The 19,291-nt window shown below is 36.8% G+C and overlaps 1 protein-coding gene across 22 annotated transcripts in view; it reads right to left on the bottom strand.

Annotated features, from left to right (window-relative positions):
• Tm1 (tropomyosin 1) overlaps positions 1-19,013 on the bottom strand; it is a 38,444-nt gene extending 19,431 nt beyond the window's left edge. For 4 of the 22 annotated variants that reach the window (XM_083082299.1, XM_083082300.1, XM_083082298.1 and 1 more), the window contains exons 1-3: positions 18,855-19,013; positions 14,464-14,620; positions 14,205-14,330 (exon numbers count right to left, since the gene is read on the bottom strand). In XM_083082299.1, coding sequence (XP_082938425.1) covers positions 14,205-14,330; positions 14,464-14,577 — 240 coding nt within the window. In that variant the 5' untranslated portion in view covers positions 14,578-14,620; positions 18,855-19,013. Of the gene's footprint in view, positions 1-4,554; positions 5,011-12,395; positions 13,515-14,204; positions 14,331-14,463; positions 14,621-18,854 lie in introns of those variants that run through there. The other 18 variants (XM_083082297.1, XM_083082295.1, XM_083082302.1 and 15 more) reach the window with 16 other exon arrangements.
• Between the last annotated feature and the right edge of the window lie 278 nt (positions 19,014-19,291).

Below are 19,291 nucleotides of genomic sequence, written 5' to 3'. Positions count from 1 at the left end.
CGTGATTGACATCCATTTGTAAGCAAATTCGCTCAAGGCGTCAAGGACAAAAATAGAGTGAGAATGGAGAGAGAAACTCTGTTGACACTTTGTTATGTAAACTTCTCGAACTTCAGGGATCAAAACCCGATACATACACGTTGTTATTCCGAATCCCCGAGATATTGAATCGTCTGTCTGTCCATGTGGTGCAAGCAGATGCAATAAGACTTTTTTTATCGTCCTTTCATAATATATCTAATCTGTATGTATAATCTGTATGTATAATCTGTAATTGAATCATATGACGATATACGATACATCGCTCGTATTATCATTGTATCTTGCTGGAATCGTGAAAAAAATCGCGGTATCGCACAACATATACTTCATCGCTCAATAACAAGAGCTTATTAATAAGGCCTGAGTGAATCTCTGTCTCTATTGGCTTTTAAAACGTCATTATCAGTTCATTCTGTCGTGAATGCATGTTGGAATTTTGCGATACATTTTTGCTTCTACGACGAAAAATAAAATGCATCATTTTCGTATATGGGCTACATATTTCATCTTTTGAAATATAATTTTGCCGCAGTCTATATTTTGAGAGAGAATTTTAATTGTAAATTATTTAAATTTTGATTACGTCAAATATATTATCTTAACTCATAATGATTATCTCGTATGATAGATTCGATATAGAATTTATAATTATATAGAATATTTATAATTATATAGAATTATATAAATTACAGAATTTATAATTATAATTTATAATTATAAATATTTATAATTATTTATTTATATTTATAAATATTTAATCGTAATGTCAAAATAATAATTAAATTAATTAAATTAATTTAAGAAGACTGAGTGAAGAATGTATTGAAAGATGAAATCGTCAACTTATTGGTAATACTTTTACATATGGCATATGAATTGACATGTGACTTGTAATCTCCCATAATTAATGATATAACGCAGTTTCCATCCAGCTTGGTTCAAACTTTCAATTATGCGGTAGATTGTCATTTTATACGACAGGATATTGAAACGGTCGATAGGCTTCTTTGATACGCTCTGATGGTGGAAAACGTACATTCTGGACAATGAACTCGACATACAGTATTTACAATATTCTATGCAAATACTTGCGAGATTTAAAATAAAATAATGTTTCAATCTCAATCAAAATACATGTGAAATATTGTTAATAACGCGTATTAAACAAATATATAATTAAGAGAAAGATGTTCAGTATCTTTACTTTAAATGGACATCAGAATCTGCGAATATTTTACATCAATATTTAGCGAAACAATATTCATTCAAACAGAATGTGATATATAAACAATATTAAAAAAATGTAAAATGTGACACATGATTTTAGAAAAATCATAATCTTTCCCACCTAAATTAATTTAAAAAATACATTCAAAGATATTATTGATTTAGGCGTGAAAGCGCGTGACAAATCGATTTTACAAACATGAATCAAATTCTATTTTCATGACTCACTGGATATTTTGCTGCGAGAATCGCTGAATTTACATATAACTGTATACCATTGTGTCCGAATTACCGTCTAGCCTTTCAGTCGTTCAATCTATTATATATTCTAGGAAATACTATATTATAATTTCAAAAGTCTGTTTCTCGTCACATATTAATGTTTAAATATTTAATGCAAAGAGAAATTTTTGCATAAAATTTTACAAATATTTATAAATTATCAGTGCTTTATAAATTAAAATATTTAAAATTTTGATTTAATTTTCTTCATATATGCACACACACATATATTCTTTAATTATCAATAATCCAAACGTTTTCTTATATAGTGCATATCTTAAATCTTTGCAATCTCGATTCGACATCGCATTTGCACTTGTTAAGGACGATTTTGCGATGATTCAGCCAATCGTAACTTTGACACTCGATCATATTCGCATAACGTCGTTGCTTGCCAACGAAAAAGATGCGAGAAACGGTCGAGATTGTAGCGTAAATCCGTTAAATCGAGGCTGATGAACGCTCAACGGGAGGCTTCGGCTCGCTTCACTTGTGCACACTTTGCCACGTAGCTGTGTGCTTTACGCATGCTAGCGTACCCGTGAATGAGCAAAGTGACTTAATGTGCTGCAACTTCCAAGCCCTTCCCCATAATGATCTCATCTTCTCGTCAGAAAAAATTCTCGTCGCGACAAATTCTTGGACAATTATCCCGGTGATATAATCATTATAAATGTATTGCAAAATATTGTGACATAAAGTTTGATTGAAAACTTTATTACATATTTTTACATATTTTTATTTCGAATAATTTTGCTGTACATTCACTGATTACTCAGGAAATAATTTTTTTCACGATAACAATCCAATAAAGCATTTTTTATACGTAATAAAAATGCATTTGACAAAGTTTGAAAAAGTAGGAGCGAAAAGAGGCCTTTACATGTCTTCATGAGCTGTCCATGTTTATATAAAAAAGAAATATGGAAAATATATGTAAGAAACTTTCTGAAACGGTAGACTGTACAATAGATAATTGTCCAAATATGGTAATCTCGTATTAAAATAGAATTTAACGAATTAGAGCAAAGCGGAAACATCCGCGGGATTTTAAATCGAGTTAATGCAATTTTACACTATTTATAACTTACAAATAAATCGCGTAACATGTGTGTGTGCGTATGTATATATCATTAATTTATACTATTTGCAAATGTTATTTGTATCGCAACAGTGATTTCAGAAGAAAATAAATATTTTTCACATACAGAAAATATATTATTATATATTTTTACAGAAAACATAGTAATATAAATATGAACTTTAAACGCTACATTATAGTTCTCCGCGCCGTTAATTAATATTTAAATTGCATATTTAGAAAGCTATGAACCGCATATTTACCTCTTGCATATTTATTCAAAACGTAGAAGATTTAACGTCAATATATCTAATAGAATGTGTAAAGTTTATAACGATTAATTGAATTATTCCATTAACGATTAATTAAATTATTCTATTAAGTTTTCATGATAGAATATTGCAAATAGAATTCATTAAAGATATGTTCGAAGTTCCTTTGAGATATATCTTGCAACTTTGTTCACAAGCTGATATCGTTAATGCTTATCTGCATTATTGCGTAATTTTCCTTCGTAGAATATGTTAATTCACGTAATAATGGATAATATATGTAAAAGTGGAAATTTTCTGAAAAAATATAAAATATTATCTAAATTTACTAATAATATGTCATTAACATAGAAGACGTTTTTCGCCAGTAAAAATATTCTGTCGCCGAACAATTCCCATCACCGTTTACATCCTAATAACATCTTGATTTCAAATATCAATAAAATTCGGCTAATAAATCTAATTCAATTACCGTAGGATTAAATAACTTTTGAATATGCATGATATCTTCCAATTTAATTGAGCAAAAAATTTGTTCGATAAATTCCACAGGAAAAAAATACTATAAAAATAATATGTTAAATTTCTCTCTACAAATATTAAATATTTAATATATCATATAGAATTTAAAAGATTACGTTACGAGTTATTTGTACGCATACTCTGATAAGTGAAGAGAAAATTTTCCATTTTAACGAAACAATAATATCTCGCTCATGTAATTATTTCAATTCGAGAAATATTCGTACATTTTATAAATTGAAAGATAGAGTTTATCCGAAAAAATAGCTTCATCTATCAAATACACAAGTGATAATTTCGCGACGAGGAATTTTCGAGACAATTTTCTTCTGCCTAAAATAAAGGAATGCCTAGACAAACTCGAAAGAGCGTTCGCACAAAGACATCAGTTCGATTACGTCGAGCCAGGAGTACTAGCTCGACGGTGATCGATCCCGTTCGCGCAATCGGGCTTTTATATTTTGACTCGCAGGAAACGCAGGATTCTCCGCGTATCCCGAAGGGCGCGCGCGTTGGCTCCCAAGCCGGTCCTCGAGTCGGTGTATCAGGAATGTCCCGAGCGGGAGTCGGCGTGCGCTCTCGACTTTCCTCCCCCCCCCGTCCCTCCCTCCCGCGCTCGCCCTGCCTGACGACGACGTGCCTGACACTCGCGATCGATTCCATACCCGCCGCGGACGCCGGCTTTCGGCGTTTCGCATTTTGCTCGGATTCCTCGCGCGGTCGACGAGCGAGAATCGAGTCGCAAATTCGCAAGGATCGCGCGTGTGATTCTGCATAAATATTTATGTATCTCAAGAATATATTTCCGCATAAAAAAAAGAATGAAAATTTCGCTTCGAGAATTATTACTTCTCTTATCGTCCGCGATCAGATGTACGGTGGCCTTCGGTATCGCCATGTCGATTATTGCCAAAATCTATATTTGATATCTCGCGAAGCCCCGAGAGATATTATCGCGAGACTACGAGGCGGAGAGAGAGAGAGAGAGAGAGAGAAAGAGAGAGGGAGAGAAGGATAGAGAAAGAACGATCGCGAACGAAGGGAGCGCTGGAAGCTTTCGAGGGTCGGTGGCTCGTGGGCAGGAAGAAGACACCGAAAGGAGCGCGAGAATCTCCCGACTTCACTCACTTCCTCGCGACGCATCACTTCCACCTGCAGCCGCCTCTGGTACTCCTCGCACTCGTCCTTGTACTTCTCCATCTCCTCCTTCGTCTGCCTCATCTTCTTCTTGAGCACGTCGAGGAGAGTGCCTTGCACTTGCGCCGACATGCTGGCCAGTAGAGGATCCCGCGCGATCTAGCGTGTCACGTTAAAACGCCGCGAATCGAACTTCGCGAGAGAAAGAGAGAGAGAGACAGAGCACACGGCACACACGTTCGAATACTCGGGCGACGACGACGGCGAGCCGGTCCTCCCGTTGGAATCCCACTCGTTCCCACGCGAATTCGGCAGGAAAGAGGACTAATACGGCCGGATGCGTGACGCCGCGAGTATGTCGTGCGTGTCGCGAATGTGCGAGACCACCGGCGCGCGCGCGATACAGACAGAAGCTTACGCGTAGAGGCACCGGAGCTGTCGTGGACTGACGACGACCACTGACTGCTGGCTGCGGCCGCCGTTGTTGACTGGAGCGCAAGATGGCCGGCGACCGGTCGGGAACGCGCGTGCGCGTCGCGTCGCGTCCTTTGGTGCGCCAAGTAGTCCCTCCGGCGGCCCTTGATAAGGGCGGATCGCCGCGCGGTAACGATCGCGCGTTTTTCTCGCTCTCCTCCGGCGATCGTCGACCTCGCGCGAGCGATCGCATCCGCGGGCTTGACGGACGGCGAGTTTGACAGGCGAACGGGCGTCGCGAGGCGAGGAGCGTCGGCCGCGTGGGTCCGCGCCGCGACCGCGCCACCAATCGCGCGGGGGGCCGCGCGCGCCCGCGCGCAGGCGCACACGCGCGCCCGGGTATCGCTCCGCCGATCGACGTGTCGCCGCGCGCAGAGCCCCGGAAATACCGCGCCCGTGGCGAGCGCGCCCAGCCGTTCGAATCGTCGGGCCCGACAACAATTCGTGCGTTGTTTCGAAGCACATCCTCTCCCCTCCCCCCTCGTGTCCCGAGACCTCTCTTTCTGCCGAAGCGGACTGCTCGTTTCGTGACCGGTATTTTTTTTTCTCCCAACGACCGAGAGAGCAGCCTTGCCAGTGGGATCGATAATTATGGAGAGTAATTGTTGCGCGGTCGAATCGCTCTTTTTAAATGGAATCTCTCCGTCGATACGTTGGTCCTCGACTACCGTGGTATGTGTCTTGTAATGATATTAAAGTATATTTATATTATATAAATTTAGAATAGAATATAGTAATAAATAATGAATTTTCTGCAATTATGTGATCAATCTTAAATTTCAATGTTTTTCTATGATTTAGACAAAGATTGAATAATTCTGCCATTAATAATTACAGTAATTGCTTTTCTTTTATCCAAGCATACTGTCATTAAATAATTTTATTCTTTTAAAAATTATGATAAAATGCGTAATTTCTTATATGATAATTTATGCAGATTTATTTATCAATTTATGCGTAATATTTAAAAAGAAATATTTTGAAATTTTGAAAAAGCAAATTAACAGAGCAATTAACAAAGATATAAATTTTTTTGAAATAAATTATTGTAAAATACTTTAATTATACCTTCACTTTACATTAAATTCATTTAAAGATACGATTTCAATGTCTCTTTTGATCTATCTGAGAAATGTATCGCTTTATTCTTGAAACGGAAAATTCAAATATTTATGCTTCTCTCAAGTATTCCAAGCTTCGCGGTATAAAGAGATAGTTTAATCAGATTGCATGGTCCAATATGTCGCGTCAATATATCGTGTAAGATATTGACACGTGTAGCATTCTGCATTGAATGCCTTTTATAAAGCGGCTCTCACGGGACTATTTATAGGTCTTTAGAAATTATAACGCGATAATTCTGTCCTTCCACAAGTAACACACAATTGTAGTTTATAGGTTGCATTGCGACCTCGCGTAAAAGCGTTTGATATATTTATTGTCAGTATGTGATACTACGATGACATGTGAATTATACGCGTTCCTTTATGAGAGCGTTATCATTTTCATCGGTCAACATTAAATGTAATTTAATATACATATTTTTATCCATAAATAGAATCTCATAATATTTATCTATATGCATAGTAACTTTTTTATAGTTTAACATAATAAAAAATGAAAGTAAAACATCACAGAAAAGTTATAATTAGATAATTTCCCAAGATTATTTTCATACTTTTAAATCGTGCGTGTTACGAAATGCAATATTACGAAACAGAATATAGATAACGCATAAATGCATTAAGCTTCCGAAAGTAAGATTTAAATGGAAAAACTTTAGACGATAACTAATTTGATAACTAATTTTTCTTTTAATTTTTGTGTAAAAACTAATTTCTATCTTCCTTTCTTATCACTGTTATTTTTTCATGCTAATTAAGAAAAATAAATTTAATTTTTATAAATAAAAAAAAATATTTATCAAAGAATCTTGAGCATTGATTTTAAAAAATGATCAAAATATAAATGAGCAAGTGACGAAACGTATATTATAAAAATATATTTTATATTTCAAAAAGCCTATATATTCTTAATTCATATCAATTCGATTTTATATGATGCACTCAGCACTATTACGATGCATCTCACATGTTTTGATTAAACTGAATATGATGTAAATCTTGCGTCATTGCAGAAATATGTATGCTAAATGAGCGATAAGCATTGCTGATGTCCATATGTATAATATATTGAAGGGGAATGTGCAAGGATAAATGTATTACTAAAATTCCAACCGCAACTTTTGCTATTGCATTTGTTGCACATAAATGCGTATTTTCAGCATATGAGCTATCAATGCAACAAATAACGCACATTACATTGAAACCTTTATTTTACCTGTTCTACTTGTGCGTAATTCTGTATGAAGCTCACAATTTATGATGTACCGTTGATCTTTAATTAAACTCGCAACATGCACGCGATCGTAATTAATATCTGTTATCGCGAGTTATATTTTTGATAAATTTGATTCAAATTAATTTCAATTCAATGTGTATTGAATTTTATATAATAATTCCTACAATATATATTATCTTATATATTTTTATGAAAAAAATAAAATCACCTTTAAAAAAAATTCAATATTTTTCTGTAATTATAATTATATAAAATAATATTTATCTTTTTGCACGGTTTATAAAATTGTTTTTCTTGAAGATTTCCAGCTCGTTAATTTCATGTTAAATAATTCCAAACACACGACGTTAAAATCTCATAATGCTTCATAATTAATGAATTATTACCTCTACGATGATTCATTTACGCGTCTCGTTTACATTTTTGTAACATTTTTTTATTATTGTTTCGCGAGGATACCCACGAAATCAAATTAATTCAATTGATTTAATTTCATATAAACAAACATTTTATTCGATGCGCTGTGTTAATTCCGCTTGTAAACTTCATTAAATCCAACAAAAATATTGCAAAAATCCAACAAGAATATTCACATCTGTTTCTTTGGTATTCGACTTGGCATTGATCCAATCATGTGTTCGAGAAATTCCAAAATCTATTCTTTCCAGTTGTTTTTCTAGTTGATTTAATTCCTTCTTTTAACTTACAAAGTGAAAAATGCGTAAAGATGCGGCTGAAAAGAATGGACCTATATATGGCAATTCGCAAAACATTGCATGATCGCGAACGTCATCTCGGCTTTCACCTGGTAAAAGAAGAACGTTCATTTGTCGCAAACCATGCACATCGATTGTAAATGGTAGCGTGTCGAAATAGCGAGAAATCGTGGAATGCGGCAAGCAAAGCCGATAAGAGAACGAGAAATGGCAATAAAGAAAGAGCTGCGAAGATCACCGCGTGACAAAATTAAGCGAAATTAGCGCGCGTTCCACATTCCTTCGCATCAAGTGTGGGTGTTTTACGGGGATAAACGGATGTGTTCGATTCACGCTGATGCGTCTTGGATTACTGATACTTTTTTATCCTTTAATGCGCTGTTCCGAGGCACGATTCTTCAAACAACGGGCCGCGTCGTCAGAGGAATGCCTTGAAAGATATACGATGCAAGTTTCAAAAATAGAGCACACTAACATTGCCATATATACATGAACTGAAACGCGCAGCATCAATCGACTCACATCTCGGCAACGAATCTTAAACGGTTCATTGTTGCTGTATATTTTATAAGATTATCTTAATATAAAGTATTTTATATTTTAAAATTATTTTCTCAAAAATTCCTATTATTGAAATCCATCACAGTATGCGTCTAGTAATTCTATTATGTTGATCATTGTGCGTGATCCTCTCTGTGGAAATTGCAAGAAAATATTCGGTTGAAACGTGTCAATACAATAACTTCTGACAGTGCAGCAATTTTTTACGTTGTTGGAAAAATACGTGAAGCTGTATTCTAAAAATATATTTACTGAAAAATTCTCGAAAAAAGATTGAAATAAGGAACAAAGGAGACTTATATCTGTTTGAAAAGCTGTTTTTAAAGAACTCTATTGTATGAAAAACTTTCCACTTTCCAAACAGGTAGAAATAAGAAGGTATAACGTCAAGGCTGTGTCCGAAAACTTCTTAATTCATTTTCTAAATGACTATGTATTTTTTCAACAATGTGCTAAATTACATTGTCATGCACAAGTTCAACCCTTGAAAGACATTTTGTTAGTAATGAAGATGTGAAAAATGATACATGAAATTGACTTACAAACTTGAACCCAAATACGGAAAATATAGTTTTAGAAAACAGGTTCTTGCATTTTCCACACTTTTTATGAAGTCTGAAACGGCATTCAAAAATACATATATATATATCACATTCTCAGAAAATAAAATATAATAATAACAAATGTCGGCGTTTCCCAGAAAAAAAATAATAAAATAATAATAATCTCAGCATCCGATAATTTTAATTAATATAATTTTAATATTTAAAAAAAGACATAAATGAGTAGATGCTGGAAAATTTTCGCTCGCGGAATGCGAAATAAAATCGTTGTATGTTCGATATTCTTGAGATTGCGTGGGCGTCTTGCACTAGAGCTGATATTTCAGCGGTGCGTTTTCGAGGCGCGTATAACGTGCACGATTTATTCACAGACACAGACTCCGCGAGAGCTTACGCAATCCAATCTCGTAGTTCCGAATAAAAGTCTGCTGGATCACGGCCGTAATGTATTTTTAGAATGTTGACGAATTGCACGTTAAGTTGTGTAGACGCGTCGAACTTGTACGTAAAAGGGTGGGGCCCCCAAAAAAAAGGAACAACGGAAGCATCGTCGAGAGGAACATCCCGTAGGGGAACGTGGTTCCCATTATCCGTTGACGGCGATTAGTAAGAAGCGTCAATCATCGAGACTTTATTTAACTGAATATTGTTGGCAAGAGAATAAAGGCAAATTATTAGAATAAATTTAATTCTCGCGATAAGAAAATAAAGAATCTTAAATGTTTAATGTTTTAATAAGATTACCGAGTCAAAAAACAGAATATCTCTCGATAAAGAATTACACAAACACTGCGCAAAGTGAATAAAGAGATCTTTTTTTATCCTCTCTTTACTGTTATTTTTTTTCTTGACTGGTTTTATGCGCTATAAGTGAGATTAGTGTCACGATCCCGGATGGCATCAAAGCATCATATAATAACTTTCAATATCCTATAATTCGATATACCGTAATGCGGTGCGTACTCCATTATGTGCGGTTGATATGCTTTAACGTAATGCAGATATTGACGCAAGTCAGAGATATTTTTGTTCTGGCTTTTTCAATTCTAGCTATTATTAGGTGCTTTACATTCTTTTAGAATCAAAGATAGGTGATGGATCTGTCCATTTTTAAAACTTTTATGATTAGATAAAAATTGATAAAATATGAAAGAGAGAATTTTTTTTATGTTTAATTCCCAAAAAACATTTTCGAAAATAGATACGTGAATAACGTTTGCCTTAATTAATTATTCACGTGTAAATATATTTCTGTTTTATAATAGTTATAATTTTTTTAATGTAATATAAAATTTATGATAAACAATAACTAATGAAATATGACTCATTATCATCAAAATGCGACATCGCATAGAAACTTTGATTGCATAAAGAGAATTACGAAAACAATTGCAACGAGCAAATTATGACGTCCTGTTCAAATCAAAATTCATAACGCGTGATACTTTATATGATGGCTTGTGCTTGAATTATAATTGATACAATGTAAGACGCCATGCAACATAACGTGTCGATTTCTACTCCAAGAAGAAATGCGGAGAAAGCGAACTAGTTTTTTTAAATTATGACATTTTGAATTAATACGATATACATGACATATATATGAGTCTCTTTTAGATGACAAAATGAACAATGCTATTTTTTATAAATTTCTTATTAATTTTAATATCGAGTATTAATCATAAAATTTACAAAATGATTTTATTAATCATGAAATTTACAATATGAAATCGATCAATGTTTTGACAAGACGTCATATGACAAACTCCGACTTGGAAAAACAATTCGCAAAAAATATTGAAGCAAATGATTTGACAAGTGCTTTCGAGTTAGAACGGACACAATGCATGATGCATTATCTAATTTACAACGGCTTTCTACCGGTGTATTGGGTACGAGAATCGTGTGCGCGTAACCCATTGTCCCCGTTCAGTAACCCTAATAATAAATGTTGCTCGTCGCCCAAGAGGATTTTACTACCTAACTAACACGTACTAACTAACGCATCGTTAGCCTTTCCAGAAACTCTCCTGGCTGTCGCCCGAGACGTTTCTTCTGATAAAATTATTATTATTAATATTATCAATCATTATTATTAATTATATATAAATTATTATTATTAATTATATTATCAATTTATTTCTCCATATTAATTATTGCAATTAATGATCTGGAATCAAATTGAATTTTACTTATACTGTCACGATATCGATCGAATAAAGAATTAAATGACCAAAAAGTGACACGAGTTAGTTTTTGATAAAAACTAAATTAAGTACTTTATTTACGATTTAACAAACTTTAGATCTTTCTTTCGAAATTAAAAGCAATTTGCATCATTGCATTTTTAAGACTTTAATTAGATTATTTAATTATTTAGAAAAATAGGAGATGTAAAAAATTTCTACATTTGACTATTCAAATATTCATCTGTCACTCGAACTTTGGCATCGCATTAAACAATTGTTTGCTATTGCGTTAAATTATAGTTATTTATTTTTACCTTATCTCGAATATTTATCTCACAATCAAATAAAGTCCAAAATTTCAAATTTTACGTATTATTCAGATTATGTTTTTATTTTAGGTAAGATAATATAAATATTCTCTCGAGATAGTAGACTATAATAAATAATTTAATGGAGAACCAAATGGACAGCTGTATAATTATTAATATAAACATTAATATTAATAAAAATATTATTTATAATTATTTATATTAATAATTATCCACTCTCGATGCTCCGTTAAATTACAATTATTTATTACAGTTATACAATAGTATTATATACGATATTATATTATTTATTGCCTTTTCGTCCATGTTTTATTAGCGTCGATTCTTTTTCATTCAGCGATTAATCTTTTTCTTTTCAGCGATTAATCTTTTTCAAAGAGAATAAATTATCCCATAAATTTATCAAACTTTCAAGGCTCAATTTTGACGAAAATATTAAAGGAAAGAAAATAAGGTCTTTTAAATTTCAGAGCGTTTCGCTGAATTCCTTATCACACGCGACCCTGGAGGACCTCTTGACCGGCGCTATCAAGTCTCGCCACGTGACGACCTTGGTCGCGTCTACCTATGTATCTACCAACCGGCCGTTTATCGGCGGCGCATTGACATTCATCGTCTTGCGACGTGCGTGATACTGACCCGCTTCAGCTGATTGCCCATGATATTCTGCAGTTCGTTCTTTATCAAATTAAACTTCATCATCGTGTCGCTGGAGAATATGGAGCAGCCGAAGGCGAGCCCGGGATAATCGGCGCATCTCTTCCGTCTGCGGGCCTCCCTCTCGGCCTGGACCTCGGCTCGCTCGCTAGGACAACGCAACTTGGCCAGCTCAGCCAATTCCGGGTCCTCCTCGACGTTGGCCGACTCGTCGTCCGAGTTGCCATCGCCGCGAGCCCTCGCGACCGCGTGCTCGGGCTCGGGCGAGTCGCTCTTACTCCGCCGATCGCTCTCGCGATCGTCGTCGGAAGCCTTTTCCCCGTCGAACCTGGGGGATTCCTTCGTCGTTTCGTCGCGCATCTCGCAGGCATTCTTGCTCTCGAGCGCGGGAACGTCCAGGCTACACTGCGCGAGCCTTTGTCGGACGTCATCGTCTCTACGATCGTTCTCGGTGATCTCCTTCGTCTCGATCTCGCCGATCCTCGGCCACCTCGTGGCGAGCGTGACACGCGACACGGGGGGCTCCGTCGCCCCGAGACGGCAGTCGACCGCGTCGAGCGACGTCTCGTCGTCGACGGGGTCTTTGACGGTGCCAGCAGGGCCACACTGCGCGGGTCCTCTGCTGGAGGCGTCGAGACGTCGTCGCGTGGTATGTCGCGGGTGATGCTGGTGACCGCGACGTCTCGTCGTCGAGAGCGCACGTTCCATGGTTACCGTCCAGCTGTTGTCAGGCTCTCGTTACGTCCAACTCCCCTCCCCCCACCCCCGTACGTCGCACACGTTGACGTAGTCCGCGTGATATGCACCGCTCTACTACCACTGCTGCATCAGGCGCTCCGCCATTTTGTCTGTCACTGATCGCAACACGCGTTTTCGCCCGCGTCACGTCGTACGATGCGCCGGTGTGCGATGTCGTCTCACCCACACGCGCGATGCACGAGAAACGGGACGCGCCGAACCACGCCGTGCACTGGGCGCACCGTGTGTCTGTCTCGCTCGCGCATACAGCGAGCGAGAGCGAGGGTCCCCACCACGCGGTTCAGCAGCGCGGGTAGGGGCGTCCGAACATCTCCGAACGGAGGACGCGGAAGTTACGCGTGTCGCGAACGTCACGAGCGGACTATGCTGTTTGTTGGTAAGGGACAAGTGGACGCGCCGCGCTCTCGGCGGAGATTGCGCTTGCGCGAGTTCGGTGGCGCCATCGCTCGGCGCGCGCCCGCACTATCGGTCGTCGGTAACCTGGACCGCAGCGGATGCTGCGCTCCCCTGATTCTCGGTCAAGAGGCCCTCTCCGATTTGCTTGTGTATTCGAGGTTTGTCAACGTTTAATGTATGAATTGAAATTTATGCTTGTAATGTTTCTTTATACATATCGTAAACGTTAAATTGTTCGACGGGAAATTAGATTTTGCGGAATTTCAATGTGTTTTATCTCGCTTGTGGAGCTTGGGGAAACTAGTCGAGTCATGTTTCTCGTTTCTTTCGCGCGCGAATATAAATATGAAATATTTCTCTTTTTTTTTCAAGATTGGGATTCTTTAAATGCCCTTCGAATTTCGTATTAATAATTAATAAAATAATTTGAAAGACAATTAAAGTCTCGTGTACAGAAAGTTTGCGAATATATCCTCCAGCGTGAAATGTCGTAAATATTTGATCTTCATGATCAATCACTAAACTAAAATAAATTTGCAGATGAAATTTATTTCTCTCTTGAGTGTAGAATAGATTGAGCAATAATGTCGAATACTTTTTCATTTTTTGCGGAATAATATAACAGTGTTTACTTACATTTTGCAGAGCCTTGTCTTTCTCTTCCAATTTCGCGTTAACCTGCATAAGGGCTTCCTGAGTTTGATCAAGCTCGTTCTCGATGGTCTGGATCTTCTTTTGCAGAGCACGAGCCTCTTCCTCAGCCTGTAAGTGAACATCAATTTACTATCTTTCTTTTAAGATTGGAATATTTTAGGAATGCATTTTGTTTATATTGATGTATATTTGTTTTTATAAAGAATAAGAATAAAATAATTTTCTTATGCAATATTTGTACCTTTTCAGCTCGTGCATTCGCATCGCGAGCTTGCTGTTCGCAGAGCAACGCGCGATCCATCGCGTTGTCCTTCTCCAGCTTCATGCCCTGCATCTTCTTCTTGATCGCATCCATGGTGATATTTGTGTTCCTTCACTCGTCCACTAGAAGTATAAATCTGTATCGAATAAAAATACAAATAGATTAAATGGAATCTACCATGGAATTCACACTGAGATTTTTTCAGATATTTACATGCAGGTATTTATCTACTAAAATATAGATATCATAGTTTGATGATTATTTACACGTAAAAAATTGTGCATAAAAATATTAAAAATATAGAAAATATTAAAAATATATAAAAGTATTAAAAAAATATAGAGAAAAATATACTAAAATATTATATCGATTCTAAAAATAACTAAAATATTATATCGATTCCAAAAATAGGCCTCCTAGATCGATGAGAATTGCCATATAAGCGCATTCTTAAATTGGATAACAAGTAATTTTTATTAGTTATACTCTCGATAGTGACTCAGGAAAAATTATTATCAATTATTTTACTATGGCAATTAGCCATAAGCATTTAATTAGCGCCGACATTCTTTTCTTTCCGTTATTCATTTCTTTTTTATCGTCCCAACCGAATCCTAAGATGCTTCGATGAGCGATTAATTATGCTCCGTTTTATGCGAACGATAATTTTCTTTGTCCGCAGAGAGAGGAATGCGACCTGGTGCCGCTTCGCAGCAATATATTGTTCTCTCACGATCGGGCCGTTATCCTTCCGTTACTGACGTTTCAAGAATAAGAGGGAGAAAAGGAAACGCGCGGAAATAAGAATCTCTCGCGTCGATTGAGAAAATTCTGGACGCCTTTCGCGCGGATTCGCCATTCGGCAAACGGGCTTGTATAGGCGTGTATAATTAGCGAGCGACCGGATATCCTATTTATAGAGTCGGCTTCTCGCTGAGGAAGGCCCGGGCCGGTGAAGGAAGGCTCATTCGCGCGCGCGATATCAAACCTCGCTCCATCGTCTCGTGACGTTGTTCAGGTATGCGGTTCCCGGTATGCAGGAACAAAAATCCGTCGCGACTGCATCCGCAGTTTATACGGCCGTTCCTGAACGTGGCGGGACGTTTTTTATGGCGCGACCCGGAGGACGAAGACGCGCCAGGGACGCACGCGCTATTTACCTCCCTCGATAAAATCATTTTACGAATAACCACGAATAACTGTGAAGCCTCTTCGGTGGAAACGATATGCCACATGGTTTGAGATTCAATGATGGGACGATTCTTTGCGATATATCTAGTTCACAATAAGAAAATTACTTGGAACATTGACAGTGATATGGAATGATATTTGAACGGGATTTTGATATTAATTCAAAACATATGTTAATAATTTAATTTTACTTGTCTTTTTACTTGAAAGTCATTCCTGTTATCATTATTGTCATTATTTTGTACAAAAAAATATAAATTTCTGGTTATTATTTTTCCATAAAACCATTATTGATTTCTACATTTTGCTGACTATAAAAATATATGAAATATTACTACACTGAGCAAATGTCATTTCAGATCAACATTAAAATATCTATCAAAGACCTGCGGAATCCTGTGCCTGCGCCACTGCAATTGCATGGTCGAACTACATCTTTGCATCCTTGCTATCTCCTATTCAAGTGAATAGGCGCAGGATTCCAAGCTAGCTGGTAATCAGAGATGCTGGGTAAGCAAGGAACAAAAGGGAAATGGAATTTGCCCGATGTTTATAGAAGCAGAAATACTAGCCGAAAGATTCTACGAAATTAAATGAAGCATACCACTGCATACCACGTCGTACAATAATCATACGTCGCTTTTATAAATATTTATGCTGACAAAACAGATACGAGATGAGATAATCAGTTTCGTTGAACTTGCCGATTCCTCTTGCGTTTACTAGTCGGTAAAATACTTTAGAAGTAAAAGTTACGAGGAATTCCTGTCTCTTTCTCTCTCGTCTTTCATCATAATAATAATTAATAACGAGAAATGGAGAAGAATTTGCTAAATCGAAAGTTGGACCTAGAAATTTGATTTGTCGAAACGCATGCTTCTCTGATCCAAAAACTCGCGTATCGCGACCGAGGGTTATTTTTACGTATCAAGACCGAGAGGAGGGCAACAAGAATCGTTGCCGCCTGCTGTCGACCGAGCCATTTCGGGTTACGCATCGCGAACATCGCTGGCTCCTAAACGCACCGAACGAGTGACTTAACTTGGCGGTATCCTGTTACGCACGGGGGAAAAATAATCGTATGCGTGCCGAATCATCGGCTATTTTTTTTTTATCGAACTGTAATATGGAACGTTTAATTTTCCGATTGTAAAAAAGCTATGCAGAAGGAGAAGTAAAATATGCCGTCTGTTAAAGTTCTCAGACGATCTTTCCATATACCAGTTATTTCTTAATTTTTTCTCATAAGTTTCCCAAAGTTTATTTCATATTAATGATAAATTAAAAAATGTTTTTTGATTTTTAATTTTAGCTACTGATCTTAAACTATATAGCTTTTCACCAGATTGCATATAATAGAGACAATTAACTGAGAGTTGTCACATCATTATGAAGTCAAATAGCTTTAGCGACTTGTGACATCGTTAATGAGTGCAACATAATTTGAAGCATGCAATTTGTAGTAGCGTGATACTATTTCTTTTATTCTACATAAGATAAAGCAACTCGTTAGTAACGCTAGTTTATTTTCTGGGTAAAACTTAGCTCGGCGACTTAATGAAATACGTTAAAGAAATTCCTCTCTTTACCACGAAGAAATGAGATTGGGACAAATGTTTTGTCGTGGTCGTTATGCGAAAAAAAAATACTTATGAGTCACTGCATTCCGATAGTGCCCCTTGGTCTATGGCAACCCGTTATCGCGGTATATTTCTGCGGAACTCTCTCTTTTTTTGGCAATTTTGTCGCTGATTATAAATGCCATTCAGTTAAAATAAATCACGTATATGTAAGTTGAAAATTTAAATTTATTGTTAATTTAAATTAATCGTTTTTTTTATAATGTTGTTAGTACAAGTATTTAAATAATATAATTTAATGTATACATTAATAATTTATTGTATACATGTGAATATATATATATATATATATATATGAATTACATTTTTAAGAAATTCTTTCAAATTTTCATATTTATATAAAATTTTGTACATTTTGTTTACACATTTGATAATCGCTGATGATCTCATTCCATCAAGAGTTTCAAAATAAGAACGAAGGTAATCCTGTTCGACTCCGATGAAATAATTGAGTTACTTCACTTTTTATTGTCCATAGACAACATACATGTCACTTATTGTTCAATCATGATTAATTTCTAAATGAGACGGTACGTTTATCTTCTACGCTATATCTATGGATGTCCAGTCAAGTTAAGCGATATCGAATAATATTTTTCTCGTATACTTTTCGATTTTTTAAATAATAATAATTTTGTAAAATATTAAAGAGTTTTTGTTCCAAACAAATTTTGTTAAAAAAAGAATATTTATATATGGTTCTTAAATTTTTTTTAATATGATATTTCTATTTATAAAAAAAAGATATTGCAATTTGCAAAATTTTAACTAGATTCACAGTGTATTCCTTTTTTATTATTTCAGATCTAAAACATCTATTCTCTAGAATTTGTAAATTACTTTTGAATTAAAGATTATAACTTTTAACACATCAAGCAAGCTTCAGGCATCGTTAATTTTAGATTTACCTAGTAATACTATTTTTGTATCAAATAATTTTAGAAACTCACTCGATTTAACTAAATATTTAGTGCAAATGTGTAACATCTTGGACTTTTTTCTCTGGAAATATGAATGTAAAAATAGTCTTTGTCTTTAAATATGAACAACAATGATTTCACATCGAATCAAAGTCGCGAAAATTGCGTGCACTAAAATCAAATTTCTGTCAAGTTAAAGATCCACAGATTTCCGTTCTTTACAGGTCCATCCAAATCTTGTAGTTTGTGAATTTCTTCTTCTACAAAAGCCTCTTTTACATACATACCAGATCGAACTACCGATACATCTTGGCGAATTCTCGCGATTCATCCTTCAACGTATTTACTCAAATTTACTGGAATTTCGCTGAAGCGTGGAACACGAATGTAAACGACAGTAAGTGACATTTACGTAAGAACCAAGTTGTCTGCTGAACGTTGCCATGGCAAACCAGGTCCCTGCGAAAATATCTTAGCACAGTACTATTTACGCACGAATACCACACTTCTTTCCAGGAGACGCGAGGAGAGACCTCTTTTCTTTACTTTGCATCTTACGGTTCCCTCGCGGACGTGCTCCAGAACACGTACCACATGTTACTCACGCGCAGGTACTCACGTTCGTATTTGTCGTCGTCCGGGATGCGTTCGACCTGCGGGCCAAGTCACGACTGGACGACAAGAGGCGCTTGGAGAGCTCGCTTCGTCGTGGCTCCCACCTTCTCGACGTTCTTCGAGATCGTCGAGGACGACGTAGGGGCCGTCTGCGATCCCTACCACTGTCGTACGCCATCGTATACCCCTCCGTACGGATCTGTGAAAACGTACACCGGCCACCGCCCGCGGATTATCTTTAGATCGCGGACGCGAATGACGGATGTGCGTGCGTGCCGAGTATTCTATTCCGACGTCAGGGGAGGATGATGAGAACTGTTGCGAAAAACGACATGGTGAACGGAAAACTCCCGATCGGCCGTTGCCGGTGTCCGCGAAACTCGGACAAAGTCAAAGTCGCGAGAAATTCCCGAAACGATGTTTGTAAAGACTTATAATAAG

The sequence above is a fragment of the Camponotus vicinus genome, unplaced genomic scaffold, assembly GCF_025532165.1.
Source record: "Camponotus vicinus isolate PSW18456_S1 unplaced genomic scaffold, iyCamVici1.0 SCAF_11, whole genome shotgun sequence".
In the NCBI taxonomy this organism is placed as follows: domain Eukaryota; kingdom Metazoa; phylum Arthropoda; class Insecta; order Hymenoptera; family Formicidae; genus Camponotus; species Camponotus vicinus.
Note: the sequence above shows the minus strand (reverse complement) of the source record. Positions and strands in the feature narration are given on the sequence as shown.